Source organism: Struthio camelus, chromosome 3 (assembly GCF_040807025.1).
Source record: "Struthio camelus isolate bStrCam1 chromosome 3, bStrCam1.hap1, whole genome shotgun sequence".
NCBI lineage: Eukaryota > Metazoa > Chordata > Aves > Struthioniformes > Struthionidae > Struthio > Struthio camelus.
The window spans coordinates 13,393,203-13,411,954 of record NC_090944.1 but is presented as its reverse complement, the minus strand read 5'-3'; the positions used below and the strand labels follow the sequence as shown (position 1 = coordinate 13,411,954).

Here is an 18,752-nt window from a genome sequence, read left to right as displayed (position 1 = left end):
TGTTATGGAGTTTATTAACAGTGGAGTTATGGACGTAAAATGAAAGACATTAAATTATGACTCCAAATGTTGAATTCTTAGCAGCATCTTTATATTTGAATGTAAACGCTCTCTGCTTGGGTGGAAATTCCCTCTCTTTGTATTGAAATCTCTTTCTATTACAGAATTGGAAATTCAAGTTCACAGAGATACTTGTCAGCAGTAGCAAGTACTATAGGTGCTATAATGCGTGCGTGTGTTGCTGTGATACAGATATTACAGTAACCGGTGGAATGAGCAAACTTAACGTTGCATTACACGTCTTCTAATACTAAAACTAAGAAGGCAATATTTTTTTTTTTTGTGCTATGATTTTCTAATGGCTGTTTGACATTTTGTTTTGACAGCCCCATCTCTTAGGGCAGGCCACAAGTGTGAAGGCCAGTCTTGACTCTCCTGAGAACACACCACCTCCTACACCCACACCCCCAGCATCAGCAGGACAGCAACACCTTGGGAAAAGCCAGGCAGGAGCCCTGGGAAATGGTGGAATTGGGCAGGACTCTACTAAATCCAAACAAAGAAAAAGAAAAAAGGTATTTGATGCGCAAGCCTGAAATAGAAATCAGCGTATCTTTAGGAAGTAATGACGTGTCTCATTTTAAATGTTGATTCTCGTTAATTTTAAAATATATCGTATGCTACATGCCAATGTTATGGTAGAGGTGGATGTGTATTTAGTATTCCTTCTGTCAGAAATAAATTAAAGACTTCTCAGTAATAGTGCAAATGAATTTTTTTGATGCAAAAACAGCTGGGCTTATGCCTGTCGTGAGAAGGAGAGGGGAGAGGAGCAGAGCCAGAGTAACAACTGCTGCTTGCAAGGCGAACGGCTCCTGTAGAGCCCCAGGAGTGGACACTGCTCCATGTAATCAACCTCTTCCTTGACAGGAGCAGCTAGTGCCTGTTTCTAGGGTCAAAGCGTAAGCAAAGTAGGCAAAGAGGTAGTTGTGATTTCCTGCTCCCAGCAGTATTAGGCAACTGCCTTTTTTGCCTATAACAACTTTGCTTGACCTGCTTTATTTTTGTGCCAGTTGGTTCCATTCAGTTGAAATACTTGTTGAACTTTGAATAAGGTATCGACATCTCCTGTTTAGTACATGAAGTGTAAATATTACGATTCCTATCTTCTGTGGTAGATCCTTGGTATTCTAGGTGAGGGGGATATCTGTACCTTAAACCCAAGGGGAAATAGATTTGATTAAATAAACTGGTTAGGATGTTCTGTGTTAGTCACTTAGGACTTTTTTGAAAAAACGTGGTGGCAGTACTCAGTTTGAAGTCGAGCAGTGGAGTGATTTGTGATCCTCTCACGTGTGTTATTCTCCTACAACCAGTACTCATTTTTCACAGAGTTTTAACTGGTAATTTTCACAGTGACTGTTAGAAAAAGGTGTATTTTCTCCTTGTAGAGTCATGAGGGCTGCAGATGCTCCCAGTAAATTCAGCTTTCTCTCTGCCCTTCTTATACTCCATTTTAAAAGCCTTTAGTCATCCTAAAACCATTCTTAAGACTTCTGGACTGCTTTTTCCACTTCCTTTTTTATATTCAATCTGATGATGTTCAGTTGCCGTGGATGACTTCCATTGTCACTCTTAGGCACATGGATTTAGCTAGAGATGTAATTTTTGATACATTGTGTATGTCACTAGTTTGGTGAGTTTATTTTAGATGCCTGGTATTTAACTTAATGCCTTTAAAAAAATTATCTTCTCAAAAGTACGCAGTTTTAATAAATATTCCCGTCAGTTATTCAGTTTAAATAGGCATAGATATAGCTGAGGCATTAAGAAAAATTGTTACTTGGTGAGTGTTATTATTAGTACCTGAACGCCCAGTCCAGCAGAAAATATTTGAATTTCTCATTCTCTTTACGAATGTCAGTCAGCAGGGGAAGAATCTGCCATCATACTACGAATAATCTCTATGTGTGCACACAGACCTCAGTCGACTCAGCACTCTTGGAAATAAAACCTTTTTTTTTCAATGCCCGAGTTTGAAAACATTGCTATGTACTGAAAATGTAAGGGATCTGTGCATATGTTTACAGTAAATTTCAGTGTACAAAGTAAGTTTTTGTCATTCTTAGTACCAGCACCATTTGGTAAGTTTTTGTCATTCTTCACCAACACCATTTTCATGAATGTATTACCACACAGCCATCACTAGTAAGTTGTCTGAATTCTGGCAAGCAGCTATCTTGAATGTCTAGATGAGGTCTAAACCAACATTACTGTTCAACTAGCAAAAAAAGTGACTTTTGCTTCTGAAGTCCGGGGGATAATTTTGTAAAATCAGTGGATCGGTAGTGGTGAAGTCTTTTTTTTCGATTTAGAGTCCAAAAAATTGATTTGAAATTTGAAAACATCCCATTTTGAGATATTAAAGTGTTTTTTCATCTCTCTTAACACTGTAATGTCACATTTTATTTTCAAATTTCAATCTAATATTATTCAGTTGTGATTTTGATGTCAAATTGCTTTCCGCTTTGGATACTTGTTCGATATTTTCCCCACCCCTTGACATCATGATGAAAGCCTCAAATATTTTAAAAATAGTTTCTGCGGTTATTGCAGTATGACTTATATGACCCTTTCATTTTATTTTGAGCATTTGCTGCTCTTTTCAATTGCAACATACAGCAGCAGTAGGTGAAAGATCTAAGAGGACAGTGTTCTTTGGGTCTCTTAAGCAAAGTTCATGTAAAAGTCCTCTTTGATTTGTTAATAGCTTTTTTCTCTAATGTAGTGTGTGGCAGCAATGATGTGTATCCTCGGGAAAAAAAATTGGTCCATTTTATAAAGGTTTATTTTCATTCTTTATGCACTGTAGGTCTGTTATGTGTTTTTGATTTAGTAACAATTTATGTGTTTTTCTGTTGCAGAGCACTGCAGCCTGTGGTATCGAGGCTCAAAGCGATGCCATCCAGCCCAGCCACATCAGAGAGGCCATTCGACGCTACGGCCACAAGATTGGCCCCTTTTCCCCATTCACAGTACGTAATAACAGAGTTATAAAAAGTTATATTTATAATCTTAAAGAACTTTGATTTTCAAGTGGTCAAATGAAGAAGCTATGGAATTGTTGAGAGCAATTTGTGGTGACTGTAATTTTCTTTATGAAAGTGGCACAATTCTCTTGGGAAATAAAACTTAGTAATTTCTGTCTCTTTTTGGAAGGACAAAAAAGTTTTTTTTTTCCTTTTAAATATTATTTTCTTTCAATTACAAATTATGCTTTTTTGTTAGTACTTGAATTTTCTGTTTTTGCAGAGTTTAGGTTTACAGTTATTTTAAATTATATGTATTCCAATATGGTGAGGAGCACTTTATATTCTAAAATTAGTTGTGTGTTAGATACTGCTTCTATTGGAAGTTGAACTCTCAAGTGACACTTTTAGGGTTGGAGAAAGAAGAGATTGGTTTCTTTAGACAACTTTGAACTTTGACTAAAATGTAATAGAACTAAGCTTGTGGTAAAACATTGATGGATTATGAGGTTTTGCCATCATTTTTTCTAAGCAAATTTCAAATCCATTGTTCAGAGCAGCCAAATAAATTCTTTATTTAAATTTCTCAGCTGATAAAAATGTGAAAGTTGTCTGTCTCTAATGTCATAAATTGGGGCCATTTTGCTATGGTTTACTGTTCCATGTGGCATATATCCTTTCTTACCTCATAACATCTATATTTAGAAAATAATGAATTTCAAAGAAATCGTTGCAGCAAAAAACCCTAGATCAGAGCTCCTAAAAATCAGGAAAAAATTTTCCATATTTGGAGGGGTTTTAGAAAAGGAAAATGACTCTAAATTTTGAGGAAATTCATCTCCATAAAAGTGTTTTAGAAGAATGTGAAGAGCGTAAATGTCAAGGAAACAGAGGGACTCGACCTCAAAAGCTAGGAACAGGAAGACGCAAAGTAGAAAAGGGTATGTGAAGCTATAGTTTTCCTAGTGTCAAAACTGTGGACAATGCTTTTGTAACTGGTACGGTATGTTTGGGTTATTCATGACAGTTGATATGTATATTAAATGAATTATCTATACTTTATTTTACCTCTCTTTTGCCACCCACCAATGCTAGATTAATATCATGTAAATTATAGGATAGAATTCCTAGTCCAAAATAGAGAGCGCTTTTTAGCAGAAGTTTTCAAGTTGCAGCTAAGAATATGGAGGTAGCTTCTAAAAGAAGAAAATATTCTTAAAGAAGAGAACTAAAGAGAAGAGCAGCACAAAAACAGTGACAGAGAGGTAACTCTTCCTCTCCCCACCCTCACTAAAAGGCAGCTCAGTTATTAATCGAAGTTTGAAATTGCTCTGCAACCGCAAGATGTAGTAAAATAATCTGATTTTTTAATGTACTGCTATTTTGTGAACTTTCTAAACTGTCCAGGTTGCTAAAAATTGTAATTTATTAGTATTACTTACTGTCAGTGTGGTTGATGAGATGAGTGGACTTTGTTTCCTCAAAACAGGCCAAGAAAGAGAGAGAGGATCTTGGCCACCTTCTAGATAACGTACAGATGTTGTAGAGCTGATAACACACATCCCTTTTGCAATGAAGAAGTTGAGGAAAAGCATTGCAGTGTAGGCATTTGAAATCCACCTGTATGTTCCCTCAAGTATAGTTAACTCTTCCTGTCAGTACCCTAAATAGGCAATTCTTGGGACAAACCACTTCATTCCTATCACAGTTGTTCAAAAAGAAAGTGTCCCTCACTTCCCATAAATGCAATAGGCATGAGAGTAGATTGATGCTTTCTTTAACTCTACCTTTTTGTATTGCCAACCTGTCACAGTGTTGTTTTTAAAATACTGTATTTAGCCATTTTGAGGAGTATTGTGGCAACACTTGTTTTGGATGACTTCTGCTTGCTCCTATTGCTACTCCCTTCGGAATAGTTTCTTCGCAAATCTGCTTAACCTCCCAGACAGCATGACTGAAGCAGAAAGAAAGGTGGCTTTACTTGATGCACTTCTTGTGAACCTATGGTAGCACCTCCCAAACTGCTACTTCAATGTTCATAACAGCTTGAAGGCCATCACAGGTTAGCTAGGTGTGCATCCTGCCCCACATTCTCCTGCTGAACATGCAAAGCAGAAGAATTTTACCGTATTTATTGTGTCCTCTGAATCCTATTGTTAATTCAGACTTATTAGAACAGTTCTCACGACTGTCTGGCACAGGTGACCTTGATGGACGTCTTGGCTTGTGAGGTTCCTTTCAGAAGCAGTTTTTTGACTAGTACAAGCAGCATAGGTTCCTTAATTTTCCGATATTCAAGAGAGCTGGGTAGGAAGTGTCACACGTGGTCAGAGCCGGTACCGGGTGTTATCTCAGCCTTGGCCATTTGCTTTCTGAAAGGGAACTTAAGCTTAGGAAATACTGGTATGGATAAAGATCTGCTAGTAGAAGTGGCTGAAGATTCACCTTTAAGAGTATGTAATTTAGATCCCCTGTTTAGATTCCATCGCATACTACCATAACTTTCATGTTGGAGGAAACAGAGTGAGTGGATCTCATAGGTGCGTTCCAGTCCAGGAATTTCCAAAATCAACCTTTCCATTTCAGATGTAAACAAGGACTAGTTTATATTCCGATGTAAACAAGCACTAGTTTATGTTCAGGATCCCTCTTAGATCTGTTTCACTGGTCATACTATCTGATGTAGACCTTTCCCATCACTCCGTTGCTGGAAGGTCCTCCAGAAGATAAGGCAAGATAGCGTTCTGATGACACTTCTCATCCCGGCTAGTTGAACCCGTTCTCACAACAGAATCGTCTTAGCCTGTCTATTTCTAGACCCCCTCACCTGGGATTCAGGGAGACAAAGTTATTTCAGTCTTGCCAAGTTCCAGTCCTCACATCATGAGCACCAGATGGTTCTCATTGTGAGGCAGGATTGGTTTTCTTCATTTCTGCTCTTCCTGCTCACTACTACCCAAAAGGATTAAACCAAGTGAGTTTAGCTTTCTCTTCATTTGATGAACCTTTTTCTTTCCTCAAGTCTGTTGTTACAAAAAGGTGAAAGCCTTTCTGTGAGTAATGTCAGGTGTAATTGGTGGCTGTCTCTCACCCATCCTTGGATGGTTTCTCGGTATCTGATAACTCATGAGTATTACATTTCTTTCGTCTAATTAGAAAACTCATTCCCTAACAGCTTTGGTTCAAATGCTAGCTTCCTGAATGCAGCAGCCCTTTGAGAACTGCCAATCTGTTCCTTATTACATTGCTCCAGGAAAATATCCCTTCCAGAGGCTTCTACGAGACTGGGGAAAGGTACAGATCCTTCTGATGTAGTTTTTCCCTCTGACAGGTTTCCCACAGAGCATACCTCTAACTGCTGTCCAAAGTTGTATCAAGGTTTTTCATACTACCTAGGAAATAAACTTAGCTGTTTTCATTTTTAACTTTCATTCTGCTAGTATTTATGTGCCTCCAGGGACTTTGTCAGAGTGCCCACACCTTCTGCACAGACAGGACTAAACCCTTTGTCAATTGGTTCCAGTTACTGCAATCCAAAGAAATGGCCGTATCTAGTTATACAGAGATCTGCTGTAAGATTGCTAGTATAACTCCTCCATATTTGGTTAGACAGATGCCAGTAGAGCTCAACATCATGAAAGTGTATTTGTTGCAAAAATCTTTTTCAATGTAGTTTGCAGAGGGCTACTCAGAGCTCTATATTCATTTTACCAAACATTGTAATTAAGACACACTGATCATTGTAACCATGTGAAAACTCCAAGGCCTGCTTATAGGTTTGTATGGAGAAGTGTGTTCTTGGAGTCATGCACTCTGTGAATGTACATGCAAATAAGTCCTTGAAGAAGGAGAAGTTAATTTGCTGTAGTTGATTTACGTGTACAACACGCTGAAGTCATTAACCTGAGTTTCTTAGGTCTGTTACTCCAGAAGTAGGGGCAAGGGAAAGTAGACAGCAGAAACAAAGCAAAATATCTTTGTATGTGCATCCTAGGGATGCTGTTGACTGTGAGAAACACTTGCCGTACAAAATCCCTCAAAACACCTGGAGTTTATTGGCTTGCATGCCAACTAGCTGGTCATGCTGACTGATTCTAATAGTTTAGGTAACCAGCTGGTGGAAGAACGCTGTAGGACAATGAATGTTTTCTGATTCTAGGCTTCTGCATATATGAATGTGAATTTAGGACCTTATGCCCAGTATAGGGATTTCAGAGTTTCTACATTCTCTGCTTTAAAGTCGAGGATCTGAATCCTGGTAGGCTTCATGACCGCTTCATTCCCTCAACTTTGAGACCTAGTTGACCTAGGTTTACTTCTATTCAAAACGTTCCCAAAGACTGTAAGCCTCTAATTCTGTTCCAGTTTATAAGAGATACCCTAGTGTCTTGGCTACTACTGAGTTGTATTGACATGATTAACGTTGTATGTGGGTTTCATTGAATCTTACTGATTTTGAGTGGTGAAGCTTGATGGAACTGAGAAGAATCACATCAGTTTTAATCACCAGCTACAAGCATGTTTTCTTTCAGAAACTGCTTGAGATTTCTGAAGGAGATATTGTTGAAAACTGGTTTTATGTAGAACTATTCAAAATATTAGTGTTATCTGTCAAATGGAAAACCTGAATGTAAGTATTAGCTTGATCTGCAAAGCTCAGTCCCATACAATCATTAGGCGTTCTGAGTCTATTTCTGTTTAAAAAGCAAATGTAGGAGCATATGTGGTATCAAAAAATAGACATTCTTTCAAGGATATTTTTCTGAAGGTGCTTATTATATATCCATCAACCATCAACAGTGATATTTCCTGACAGCTGATCTTTCTCTGTTGTCATTTCATTGTGATTGTCCATCTCTTCCATCTGATGATTGCGATAGGTGTCCCTAATAAGGCATTTTTGGGGAGAAGAGTTGAGCTGTGTAATTTATTCTTTAGCAGGATTTGATGGATGTTGGTTTGGACAAAAAGAGCACTTTGAATGTTTTATAATCATATGGTGAAGGAGAACTAACATTAAGGTAGTGAAAATGATCTGTTTGCATTTATTTTGACCTTAATAGCTATGTCAAAATGACTAGCATAATTAGAGCATTTAGGTTTTTGTCTCAGAGTGCAAGCCACAATGGAAAGCAGCAAGTGTACTCTAGATTCCTCTGCACTGTATCATGTCTAAGGTAGTCTAGACATATATTTTATCCATGTATTTTCTATTGACAATGTTGGGTGGTGCTCACTATTGCCTGCTTTTAAAGCATGATCCAGACTTTTAAGGAGCAGAGGTACAAATGATTGATTTAAAACCTAGTACCATATAATTTTGCAAGAGGGGAATGTATGTAACTCTTTATCATGTGGGATGATGCAATTCCATATGTTGTAACTGAATATTTTTCTGTGCCCTGTGCATTTAGGTTAAAGCAGTGAGACATTTTGTGTGCGTTATCTCATTGCAGGCTAAATCTTACTTCCTTATTCAAGCAAAAATTAATGGGAAATTTGCCTACATAGGATTAACAGACTTTTTATGTTGGGAGATGAATTTATATTTAAGTAGAAAATTAAGATAATATATATGAATATTCTGATGCTTTTATATAACCTCTACTTGTAATTATACTCTTCTACACATGTTCTTTTTCTTGCTATTCATTAAGATATTTAAGGAGTAGAATAATATTGAATGTCCAGTTGTTAGATCTCAGTTCAGTCTATCCTAGGGTCTCAAGTAGAATTATATTGGTGTTTCAAGCCCTCATATGATTATAACCATATGATTAGGTCACTTCATTGATGAGTGGTCTAGGTCTTAATGTACATTGAAGTCTGGCCTAGAACAAACGGAATAAGAGTTACCTCTCTTATATTTAAAGAATTGGCTACTTGGAGTTCAACAAGTTGTCAGTGGAGAATCTTTCTGAGAAAGAGTAAATTGCTATAGCTTTTAGCATGACCTGCATGAATTTACCTTGTTTCTCAAAGCTTTAGTTCTGGACTCTTTATTCAGTTTACACCATGGCAGTGTCACTGATCTGAATTATATTCGGGGTGTAAACGGAATCAAAACCTGTACCAATCCAAATTCCACTAAGCTGAATGTTTTTACAGACTAACAAGCCAGGTAAAATGATAAAAATAAAAATAAAAATACTACTACCACTACTACTACTACTACTAATAATAATGATAATAATAATAATAATAATAATATGTTAGATTTAGATTCAGGATCCTGCAGGCCTGTTGCAAACACTGCTCTAAGGTAAAGGAAGTTCATTCAGAAATACTCATTTAGATTTATAAAATTATCAACAGTTGTTTAATATAGAGCCATGCAACTGTATAGTCTCTTTAATGCGCTATTACCATATCATTTTATTTTTGAAATAACTTCTATTCATGAAACGTTACAGGCTAGAATATCTAAATGCAAGTGTAAATAAGGCACTAAAACAATAAACCTAAAAAAAAATTGGATCAGTCTGGGACCTTTTGCCCATTACTCCATTTAGCCCTTGGAATTTGTAGGGCAGATTGCACTGGTAAGACATGCAGGTAACCGAGTGCACGCACTAATGTATTCCTAGCGTCACTATGTCCAATGAAAACTTAAAAGTACGGATTCTGTTTGTCCTTGTGTCTGACCCTATGGTGTTTTTTTTTTTTTCTAAGAATATGAATTTCTCCTTGGTTTTGGCTAAAAGGTGTCTTTTGCCCTCATCTTATCTTTCAAACGTTGTGACCGTCTGTGCCTCCAGTGTTTTTATATTTGCGCTTGGTATACTAAACAAGCGTGCTTTTTTTCCGCTGGTTTGTTATATCCTCTGCAGTCTCGGTTAATTAGATTTTGAGTACATCAGAATAAAAGCCATCTCCATAAAGTACTGAGTGAAAATCATCTTAAGTCCTGACTGGGCCCATAGATATTGTCCTTATATTCATCCAAATGTTATTCTAAATAATAATATTAGTATGTGATTGTGATAACAGAATTGTCAGATATGTATTCTACACTTCTTACCAGGTTGGCCAGCATAAAGTCTCTAAAGAAATTGTTTCAAGTTCTTTGAATTGGTCATATTTCTGCCACTTGGAGCGACAAACAATAAATCTTTCTACAAAAACATTTATTCTGTGATCGGTATCTAGTGATTACCAGAAACCTTGCTATGAATATTCATTAGTTCTGAAATAATTCAATTACTGAATAATACAAGTTTCTAAGTAGTACTTGTGACTGTGAGAGAACAACTCTAGTCAAACGCGTAGTTAGCATCCTCTACCATGATATTAAAAAGAAAAGCGGTCAGCTACAACTGTGTAAGAACACAGACAAAAAAGAGTCAGAAGTCAGAAAATGTTTCCAAAGCAGATTCTTTATGTCGGTTATGAAATGAGGCATTTTAGATGTTTAGCTAAAGCGAAACTGAGATGGTAGAAGTAAATTATAATACCGCACAGGCCGGTGGGAGACAGTGGCCGTTATTCAGCAGCGTAAGCACGGGTCCATGGAGCAGACTGAATGAGCCCAGGCTATAACCAACTTCTGTCTGCGTATTTACTGTTTGGGGAGAATACTCCTTCAGGCCCCAGGTAATTTCAGCTTAGAATGACTTGCTGGTCTAAACCTTGCCTTGTTAAATATTTCAGTCCCATAAAATTGCATAGGCATCATTACACGATGAATATTTACAAAGCCGTATTTATGATGCTGCTTGTGACGTTCGCGATGTGAAGAACATGCAGCACCAGAGAATGATTTGTGGTGGAGAATTACCTTATGTGGGCCTTAGACAAGGCTACCAAACTATTACGGTTTTTGAAATAATAAATACAAGTATTCCAGGTGCATTTCAGTACTTTACACGAACATGTAAGTAATACAGTTTCACAATCAAATAATAAATTTAGCAAAGACCTTTCACTCCTGGTGTTTGAAAAGGGCTCATGACTGGTCCTGATTCAGCTAAGCATTTATGCAAACGCTTAAATTCATTTCTGCGGCAAAAAATAGAGATGTTGATCACAAGCCTTTAATACCTTTAGTTTACTAAAGATGGCATTAGTCCTATTGGTTTCCTGTAGAAACCAAAATTCATGGCAAAGCTGAGCTTCTGGGAGCCTAAAGCAGCAGACCCCGGGAGTGGAAAGAAGTGAGGGAAACTTTGAAAATATAAGGGATGCTGTGGCGTTCTGTTTTTCTGAGATAAACAAGATAAACAGAACAGAAAATTCCAAAAAGCAAGTTTGTTGCACCTTACGCATAAAAAAAAAAAGACGACTCCTTTACATTTGGTCTGCAAGTTACTCTTCTTAACCAAAAGGAATTTTTTTCTGCATACTTCAGACCAAAACAGTAGTGAAAAGTTTTGGAATACAGTGTTTAATAATTGTTTCAATATTCACAATGTGGATATGTTACATGTAAACTTTTCTAAAGCACTTGAATGATGTAAAATTTTGCATGCTGTGTCTAAAAGAAATTAGGCACACAGAAAGCGAAGTCTGACCAAAAATCTCTGATATTCGGGGTCCTGTATAGGATATATTGTCCCCATTGATAAACAAAATCAATTGATGCTGATTTTAAAGAAGGCAGGATTTCATTCTTAATCAGTTTTCAAAAGTGAAATGTATATATTTGTGCCACAAGGCATTTGAAAACTTGACCTTCAGTTATATCTTCAATTTCTGATCTATAAAAACACATTTTTTTCATTGCTTCTTCTCATTTTGAAAGCAAAACCAGGATTTTATTGCACTAAACAGTTATATGTCAGTGATGTCTCTGTGTGCACCTCAAGCTATTGTCTGTAGTTATTTGTTATTCCATAATGTTAACACTGTGCATTTGAAAAATATGAGTTATTATTCCATAAAAACAGTAGGAAGTCAGATGGCAGTTTGGAAATCTTGTTCCCTTCCCTCCCAGCCCCCACCCCAAGGTTCCTCCTTTCAGATTTATGAAAGAAAACATTTCTTTCTGTAAAAGGTTTTTGTGTGCCAGCATCTGGAAGTGTTTATTTCAGTGGCGTGTAATCTATCTGTGGATTTAGTTAGCACCAGACCCCCTTTTGTGTACTCCTGCCTTAAAATTTTTATAAATGATCTTGTTGAATTTGTGCCAGTGTGCACATGGTTTGGCTGATTGCTGCATATATCCTTTACCTGCCAGTCACCTCTGATTTATATCCCTTCCCCTCTGCTTTCGCCTTCCAGAAATGGTGCCACTGAACTGTCCTCTAAATCATCGTGTTGGATAAATTGCTCCAAGATGAGATGGTACAGTTTGGGCTGGCTCCTAGGCAGAAGGCGCTCGCGTAATCCATCCTTCCCCGCTCTGTGTAGGGCCATTCAAAAGAGAGAATGAACAAGGGAAGTCAAGCGCTCGCCTCCTCTTCTTCCTCAGCGCGGCCTCTGCGCGGGCTCCTCCAAAATGCAGAGCTGGACCTTTGATTTATGTAGCTTTTAATATCACCTGAGGACAAACAAACAGTTTGAGAATCTTTTCCTATCCTCTGTCCCGACTGGAGCTTCTTCGTTACGCGCGCTTAATCCTGAGAATAAGGTTATGCGGTTTTCTCCCCGAGAGATTAGATGGAAAAGAAGAGCATATTTAAGAATATTTTGCAGCATTTCGTTTGGAATGGGATGTACAATATACATGACAGTCCTTTCCGTGATCAAAATCCCTATTGGTTTCCTTAAGCTAAACAGCTAATACTACTTCAGAATAACAAAAGTTCTGTAAGCTTTACTTAATGACATTACTAATTTGGAGAGGTTTATGAAGTTTCCTGGAGAAAAGCAGGTGGCTTGGCAGTAATTTTAAAGGTTCACAATTTGTGGTAGCGGTTTCAGGGGGTTTCGTATTTCTAAAGAGGGAGACCAAACTGCATATTGCTTAAGAGTGTCTGACACAATGATGTATCATTTTGGACTAAGTTTCCAGAAGTTCTTTGGTCATTAAATGTGCTGCTTGACTTTATATTACAGTTTCCCAGCTGTCTCTACTGGGGGTAATCTTAACACTCAAACAGAATTTATTAACGAAGGCGTAAGCTCGCAGTACTGATGAAACAGTAAGTTGCCCAGATGATTTTATGAAACAGGAACATAGATTTTTAGATAAGACAAAAATGTCATTTAAGTAGATTTGAAAAGAACTGGCTCATTTTCTGTAGAGCGCTGGGAAAGTATTTACAAATGGTCTGGATAGTATTTGATATCCTGTGGGGACATTTAAAATTCTAGGATTGCACATACATCAGTGTCTAAATACACAACACAGTACATGAATTGTTGCAAGCAGCATGCAAGACTTTTAGGCAGCATAGATGTGGTTCTGTGGAGGTAGGAGACACTGGCATGAAATGACTCTGCTAATGCAGTTTGCACAGCAGTGTAAAAGATTGCTACTCCGTTGTGTTGCTGCTGTTTCAAACATGTGGCACTGGAAGTACTGAAAAAAAACACATGCAGCTTTCTAAATCATAGGAGCTCCCAGTCCTCGATTTTACTTTATTGCTTTTCATATCTCTTAATAAAACAAATTCTGATTCGCAAAAAAAAAATTGCAGTCTCTCTTAGTGAGACAATAATAAGGTGGCTATGAAGCTTACAATTAACTGCATCTCTCATATCAAACAAAGCAACTCCTGATTTTTTAAACCGTGGATAATTATTTATTTTTTCTAACTATACATGGCCAAATTCAAATATGTACTAGAGGCTTTTCACGCACGGTTGTACTGGCATAAAAGGAGCCTAGGGTTATTTTTTAAATGAAATATATGTTCTTTTATGCCTCCTGAGAGGCTTATAGGACCTTAGTATAAATGAGAACCTGACTTCTGGAATTTTGCTCATGGTAATCTAAAATGTAATAACAGCTGCATAAATAAGTATTTGACGAGTAAGGTGAGCAAATGTAATTCTACAAGCAGATTCTAGAACAGAAGGTAACTTAATTACAAATTCCAAGATATTATAGAAAGGGATGATACAGGAGCGTGCGCATCTTAAGTAATTTGCTATAATTCTTGTAAAGATAGTAACATTGCATCCATGTAGCATAGAAGTGCTGGTACAGAGATTACTGAGTAGCTGCTTGATAATTCAGGAATCTTAAGAATAACATATTTTTTTCTTACTTGTCATTACCTAGACTAATAGTCCATCTCCCTGTTGCTTTCTTGTTTTTTGTGGGTGTTGTTAGCATACGTTTGCTTTTAGGCAACGGCATCATGTACTTATACCATGACAGTGTAACCTGAGTTGTCATAGTTGCTTCTCAGCACAGGGGGTGAGCAGTCCAGATGAAACACTATGAGAACTTCAGGATCTTGTATCTGTTAGAGTTGGAGTTCATCTGTTTTTAAGAAAATTGCACGAAACTTTTGAGTTTCTTCCTGTGAACAGGATCTGCACCTGAAATTTTATTTCTGTCACTAGAGATAAGATAGCCAAGACAAACATGTGCTATTGAGTTGAACTTGGATAAAAGCTCTACCCTTGGACATCTCTAGGATCACTGACTTGTGAAATATACACCAGAGAGTAAAATCGCTAGAGTAACAGGATAATTCTGGAAAGCAACAGACAGTAATCTGGGAACACCAAGACCAAGTGGCAGTAAGAGTAAAATTCTTATAGTTTTTTTTTTTCTGTTCTAGTTGCCTATGTTCTCATTCATGTAATCCTATAAATAAGATCCAAACAGAACTGAGTACCAACTAAGTTCTTCTTTTCTCCAAAGTCGACCTATTGCAAGGAGCCTGGCTGCATGCTTGGTGGTGCTTGCAAATATTTCTCCGACTCAAACTTAAATACCAGACTGGAGTCAGCTAATTTCAGTATGGCTTTTTGTGATCCTTCCCTTCCTTGAGTGTTTGCATTGGTCCAGCTTTCTGGCCTTAACTTCAAGATCGTGTAAACCTCAGTTCAGCAAAGTGATCGTATGCTTAATTTTTAACCTATACCTTCAGTCTGTCTAAAGTGCATGCTGAAATGAGGTCTTCAGTATTATTAATAGCATATATTTTAATTTATTTGTTACCTCAGCGTTCTTTTTTTTTTTTTTTTAATTATTGCACGTAGGAGGTAAGGATGAATCTTCAGAGATATAAACAGAGATGCAAAGAACTATACACAAATAGTTTGTAAATACAGCTATACCTAGATGTATATTTATAGGCAAAACTAAGAAAATCTTCTCTGCTATGTGAAAGGCTTTAACGTTTTTTTATTTACGTGTAAAGTGATTCTTCCTGGCATCTTGGTTTCTGTGGGCATTTAACTTCTGGTAGTTCTTTTCTTAGTAACGGTGATCTTAAAGGCACCGGTAATAGATTTGATGAAGCAGACAAGATATTCACATTTCCACTGCTGGGATGAAAGGCAGAATATTTCAAAAATATATTTAGTGGGGAGAGATATTAGTTTAAGCTGGAGACAGGCTGAAGTTTGAGATTCAGTTATTTTTTGCTGTCTGTGTTCCATTTTTGAAGATAAACATGGTTATTGAAAGAGCTGCATTGACATAGCATGACTGAGGAAGGACAAGCCGTGTATCTGTGCATGCTGTAAAGGTAGGTGCTGGAATAAGAGTAGATAGATAAGAGTCCTCAAAAAGCATTAGCAATGAGCATAAAATGGGATGAAATCATGATAGGATCATTTTTCTGGCCTTGTAATATTTACTTCACAGGAAAATTTTGTAAGTGGCTTAAGAGATTTAAATAGGATACAGGAACGGATCAATATTGGTTTATTAACAGAACTAGAGAAAAATGATGAAATGTAGGGAAATGCTTGAAAGGAATATCAGAACCTAGAAAGTGAAATGAGTTAACCAGGTGCCGGTTGTGTTTGTGTAGTGGTGCTATGTATAGTACTGCATTTACAGTTGTGACTGTGATGTCCCAGTGTACAGTTAGACCAGCAGCTTTCAGCTATGTCCCTTGTATCCACTGTTTCATAGTCAGGGTGGTTTTCTTGCTTTTACACCAACAGCTCCATTCTTTTTTGTTTTTTTCTTTTTCCTCCTTACTGCTCCTAGTTATATCACCCTGAAAAATTCATTTCCCTCCTCCATGATTAAGTTCCTCAGTTATTTATTGGTAGGTATTACACTCCATGTTGCGTAATTATAGTGGAAGGAACGGGGAGGGATTTTTCCCTGGTGCGATGCTCCTTGGCATCTCTATTAAGTATTTATGTTAGTTAATATGCACATGGATTAAAATGTAACTTGCTGTACTTTCAGCAAGATTCTGAGCCATTCTTCAAAGTCCTGAAAACATGAAATATGAAATGGAGGTTTATGAAAAATGATAAGTTTCCTTCAGACTTTGATTCCTGAACAACTGTTGAACCTAGAATATGCTTTAGTGGTTAAAAAAAACGTATTCTATTTTACCAACACGGAAGGAATTCCACAGTCAAGGGCTCTGGCTAAGAATCTTCTGCCTCTGATTTCACATAATTGAAATATTAATATTGCTAGTAGTGGCTGAATCAGTAAGAGTATTAACTTTTAAGCTTGGTATGGTGCAGACACAAAAGAAATAATTGCTCAGTAAATGTTTACTTCCATTTGCTAAGAACAGCTTAGCAGGTAGATGAGGAAGGGGCCGGTGCCCAGCCTGGAGGAGCTGTGTTGTACGAATGGCAGGGCTCTGGCAGGGCTCTAAATGTGGTGATGTGCTGACAGGATTGCCATTTGTGATGGTAAAGAATTGAGACAACAGGAAAAATAAAACTCTCTTGAGATCTACATGTGTTAGTTTTACAGCAGAAGGTGATAAAACCGCTGGAAGCAAGCAGTCTCCATGTAGTTACTGCAATACAGACAGCCTGGAAGTGAGATGTTATGAATTTCGCTAGGTTACTTTTGGTGGTGGTGAAGAGTTGGTTTTTTTTGGGTTTTGGTTGCTGGGGTTTTTTTTGAGGGGAGAGGGGTGAATTATAAATAATTACCATCAAGAAGACTGTAGTGCTAGTTGGTGTTTAGGTTTGGTACTTAAATTGCCATAAGAAGATATAGTGCAGATTATGAGTGCAGGTAGGTGCTTCTGAGAAAAAGCAAACACCTTTTGCTGCACTGTTAGTAAGAAAGTTTTTAAACAATCTCACCATTGTGCATGGAGTTTTAAAAAAATGGTACATACGGTACAATGGAAAGGTAGCATTTGTTGCCACTTTAAGAAGCTTGGGATTGATTAGCTTACTAGATAGATAATGTTCATCTTTGTTGAGAATTTACTACTGGTATAACTGAGATAAATAGGTGCGAAAGAGAGAACCTGGATGGCTCAGCAAATTGATAATGAGTTTTTAGTCCCTGCTCTTTAGAACAGACGTTGAAAGCCATTGGCATTATAAAGAAATATTAATTTGAGGACATAATTTTATAAGCAGTTCCACATTATCAAATGTGACAAATGGTTTTGAATGCATGGGCTGAGATATTTGAATAAGTACTGTTTTTATTGTTTTTTCTAAAGGGTAATGATGGCATTTCCTGAAAGTAGGTTTTTTTGTTTTTTTTTTTCCCCCCCTAGGATCTCGGGTTATATGCCAGAATATCCTTCTTCTTATTAATGCTTTTCAATGTAAGAACATTTGTCAAGATCCAGGACTCCACTGTATTTTTATATTATTTGTAATATACAAACACAAAACAGAAGTTAATTGCTATATATATTCTGCAGTGTATATATATGTATAGAGAGAGAGAGGGATAGAGAGAAGATAAATCACAGGAATCTTGATAAGATAAACAGGAGAGTAAAGGGGAGACAGTGTTGTGGGGATAGCATGTGAGAGAGTGGTCTCACTACATAAATTACCCAATTAGTGTAATATTTGTACAGAGCAGAGAAGAATTTTAAGAACTGAGATGATGGTGGGTGATGCAATTACTCTGCTGTTTCCCTGTTCTTACTGAAAGGTGGAGCAGAAGATGTGGTGGTTTTCAAGTTTGGTATGTGGACAGCAAAGGTTGGCGTATGGACTGATCCAGGTTGGACTCTGACATGTGGATACTAAATGAGCTGATACAGAGGATGAGGATAGGCCATGAGGAATGTGGAAGTGAAAAGTAGCTTGTAATGCATACAGCTGAGAAGGAGATTCAAAATGATGGACCTGACCTTTGCAGGAGCCTTATGACTTATGAGCAAGAAAATATTGCCTTTCTGAAAGCTAGATGCAGGCTTATTTCCATAACTTCTTCAGGAAGAAGACCAGAATCTGAACAAAGGTAAGAAAGGCAGTTCCTTGACACTAGAATTGTTTTCTGGAAAAAAATGGTAAAACATAGCTGTAATCTGAGTGAGAGGACATAGACAGCATGCAGTGCTGGAGATGACAACCATATTATATGCCTTGATGGTGACCCTGTTCAAAATGGTCAAGAAGAGAGATGGAGGATTTGGAATAGGCAGGAGATTAAGAATTCCAGTTTATCCAAGTTCAACCTGAGCTGGCAGCTTGACATTAGAGCTCTCAGAGGGACTTGAGAAGGTAACTAAGCCTGAGTTATTACGCCAAGAATCTTTATCGGTTGTATTATAGAGTAAGAAACACTTAATGCCATGTCTGTGAGCAAAGGTTACAATGTATAGTATTACTTGCTTCCCATAATTTATTGCACACTTCCCAATTCATCAAAGCACAATTTCCTTTGGGTTGCTAAAGCAACCCTTTATATTTCTTATT

At 37.4% G+C, this 18,752-nt stretch overlaps 1 protein-coding gene across 9 annotated transcripts in view; it reads left to right on the top strand.

Annotated features, from left to right (window-relative positions):
- The window catches only part of SUPT3H (SPT3 homolog, SAGA and STAGA complex component), a 303,750-nt gene that overhangs the window by 245,867 nt on the left and 39,131 nt on the right, over positions 1–18,752 (top strand). For all 9 annotated transcript variants that reach the window (XM_068936984.1, XM_009667978.2, XM_009667976.2 and 6 more), the window contains 2 exons: positions 387–575; positions 2,925–3,035. In XM_068936984.1, coding sequence (XP_068793085.1) covers positions 387–575; positions 2,925–3,035 — 300 coding nt within the window. The remainder of the gene's footprint in view (positions 1–386; positions 576–2,924; positions 3,036–18,752) is intronic.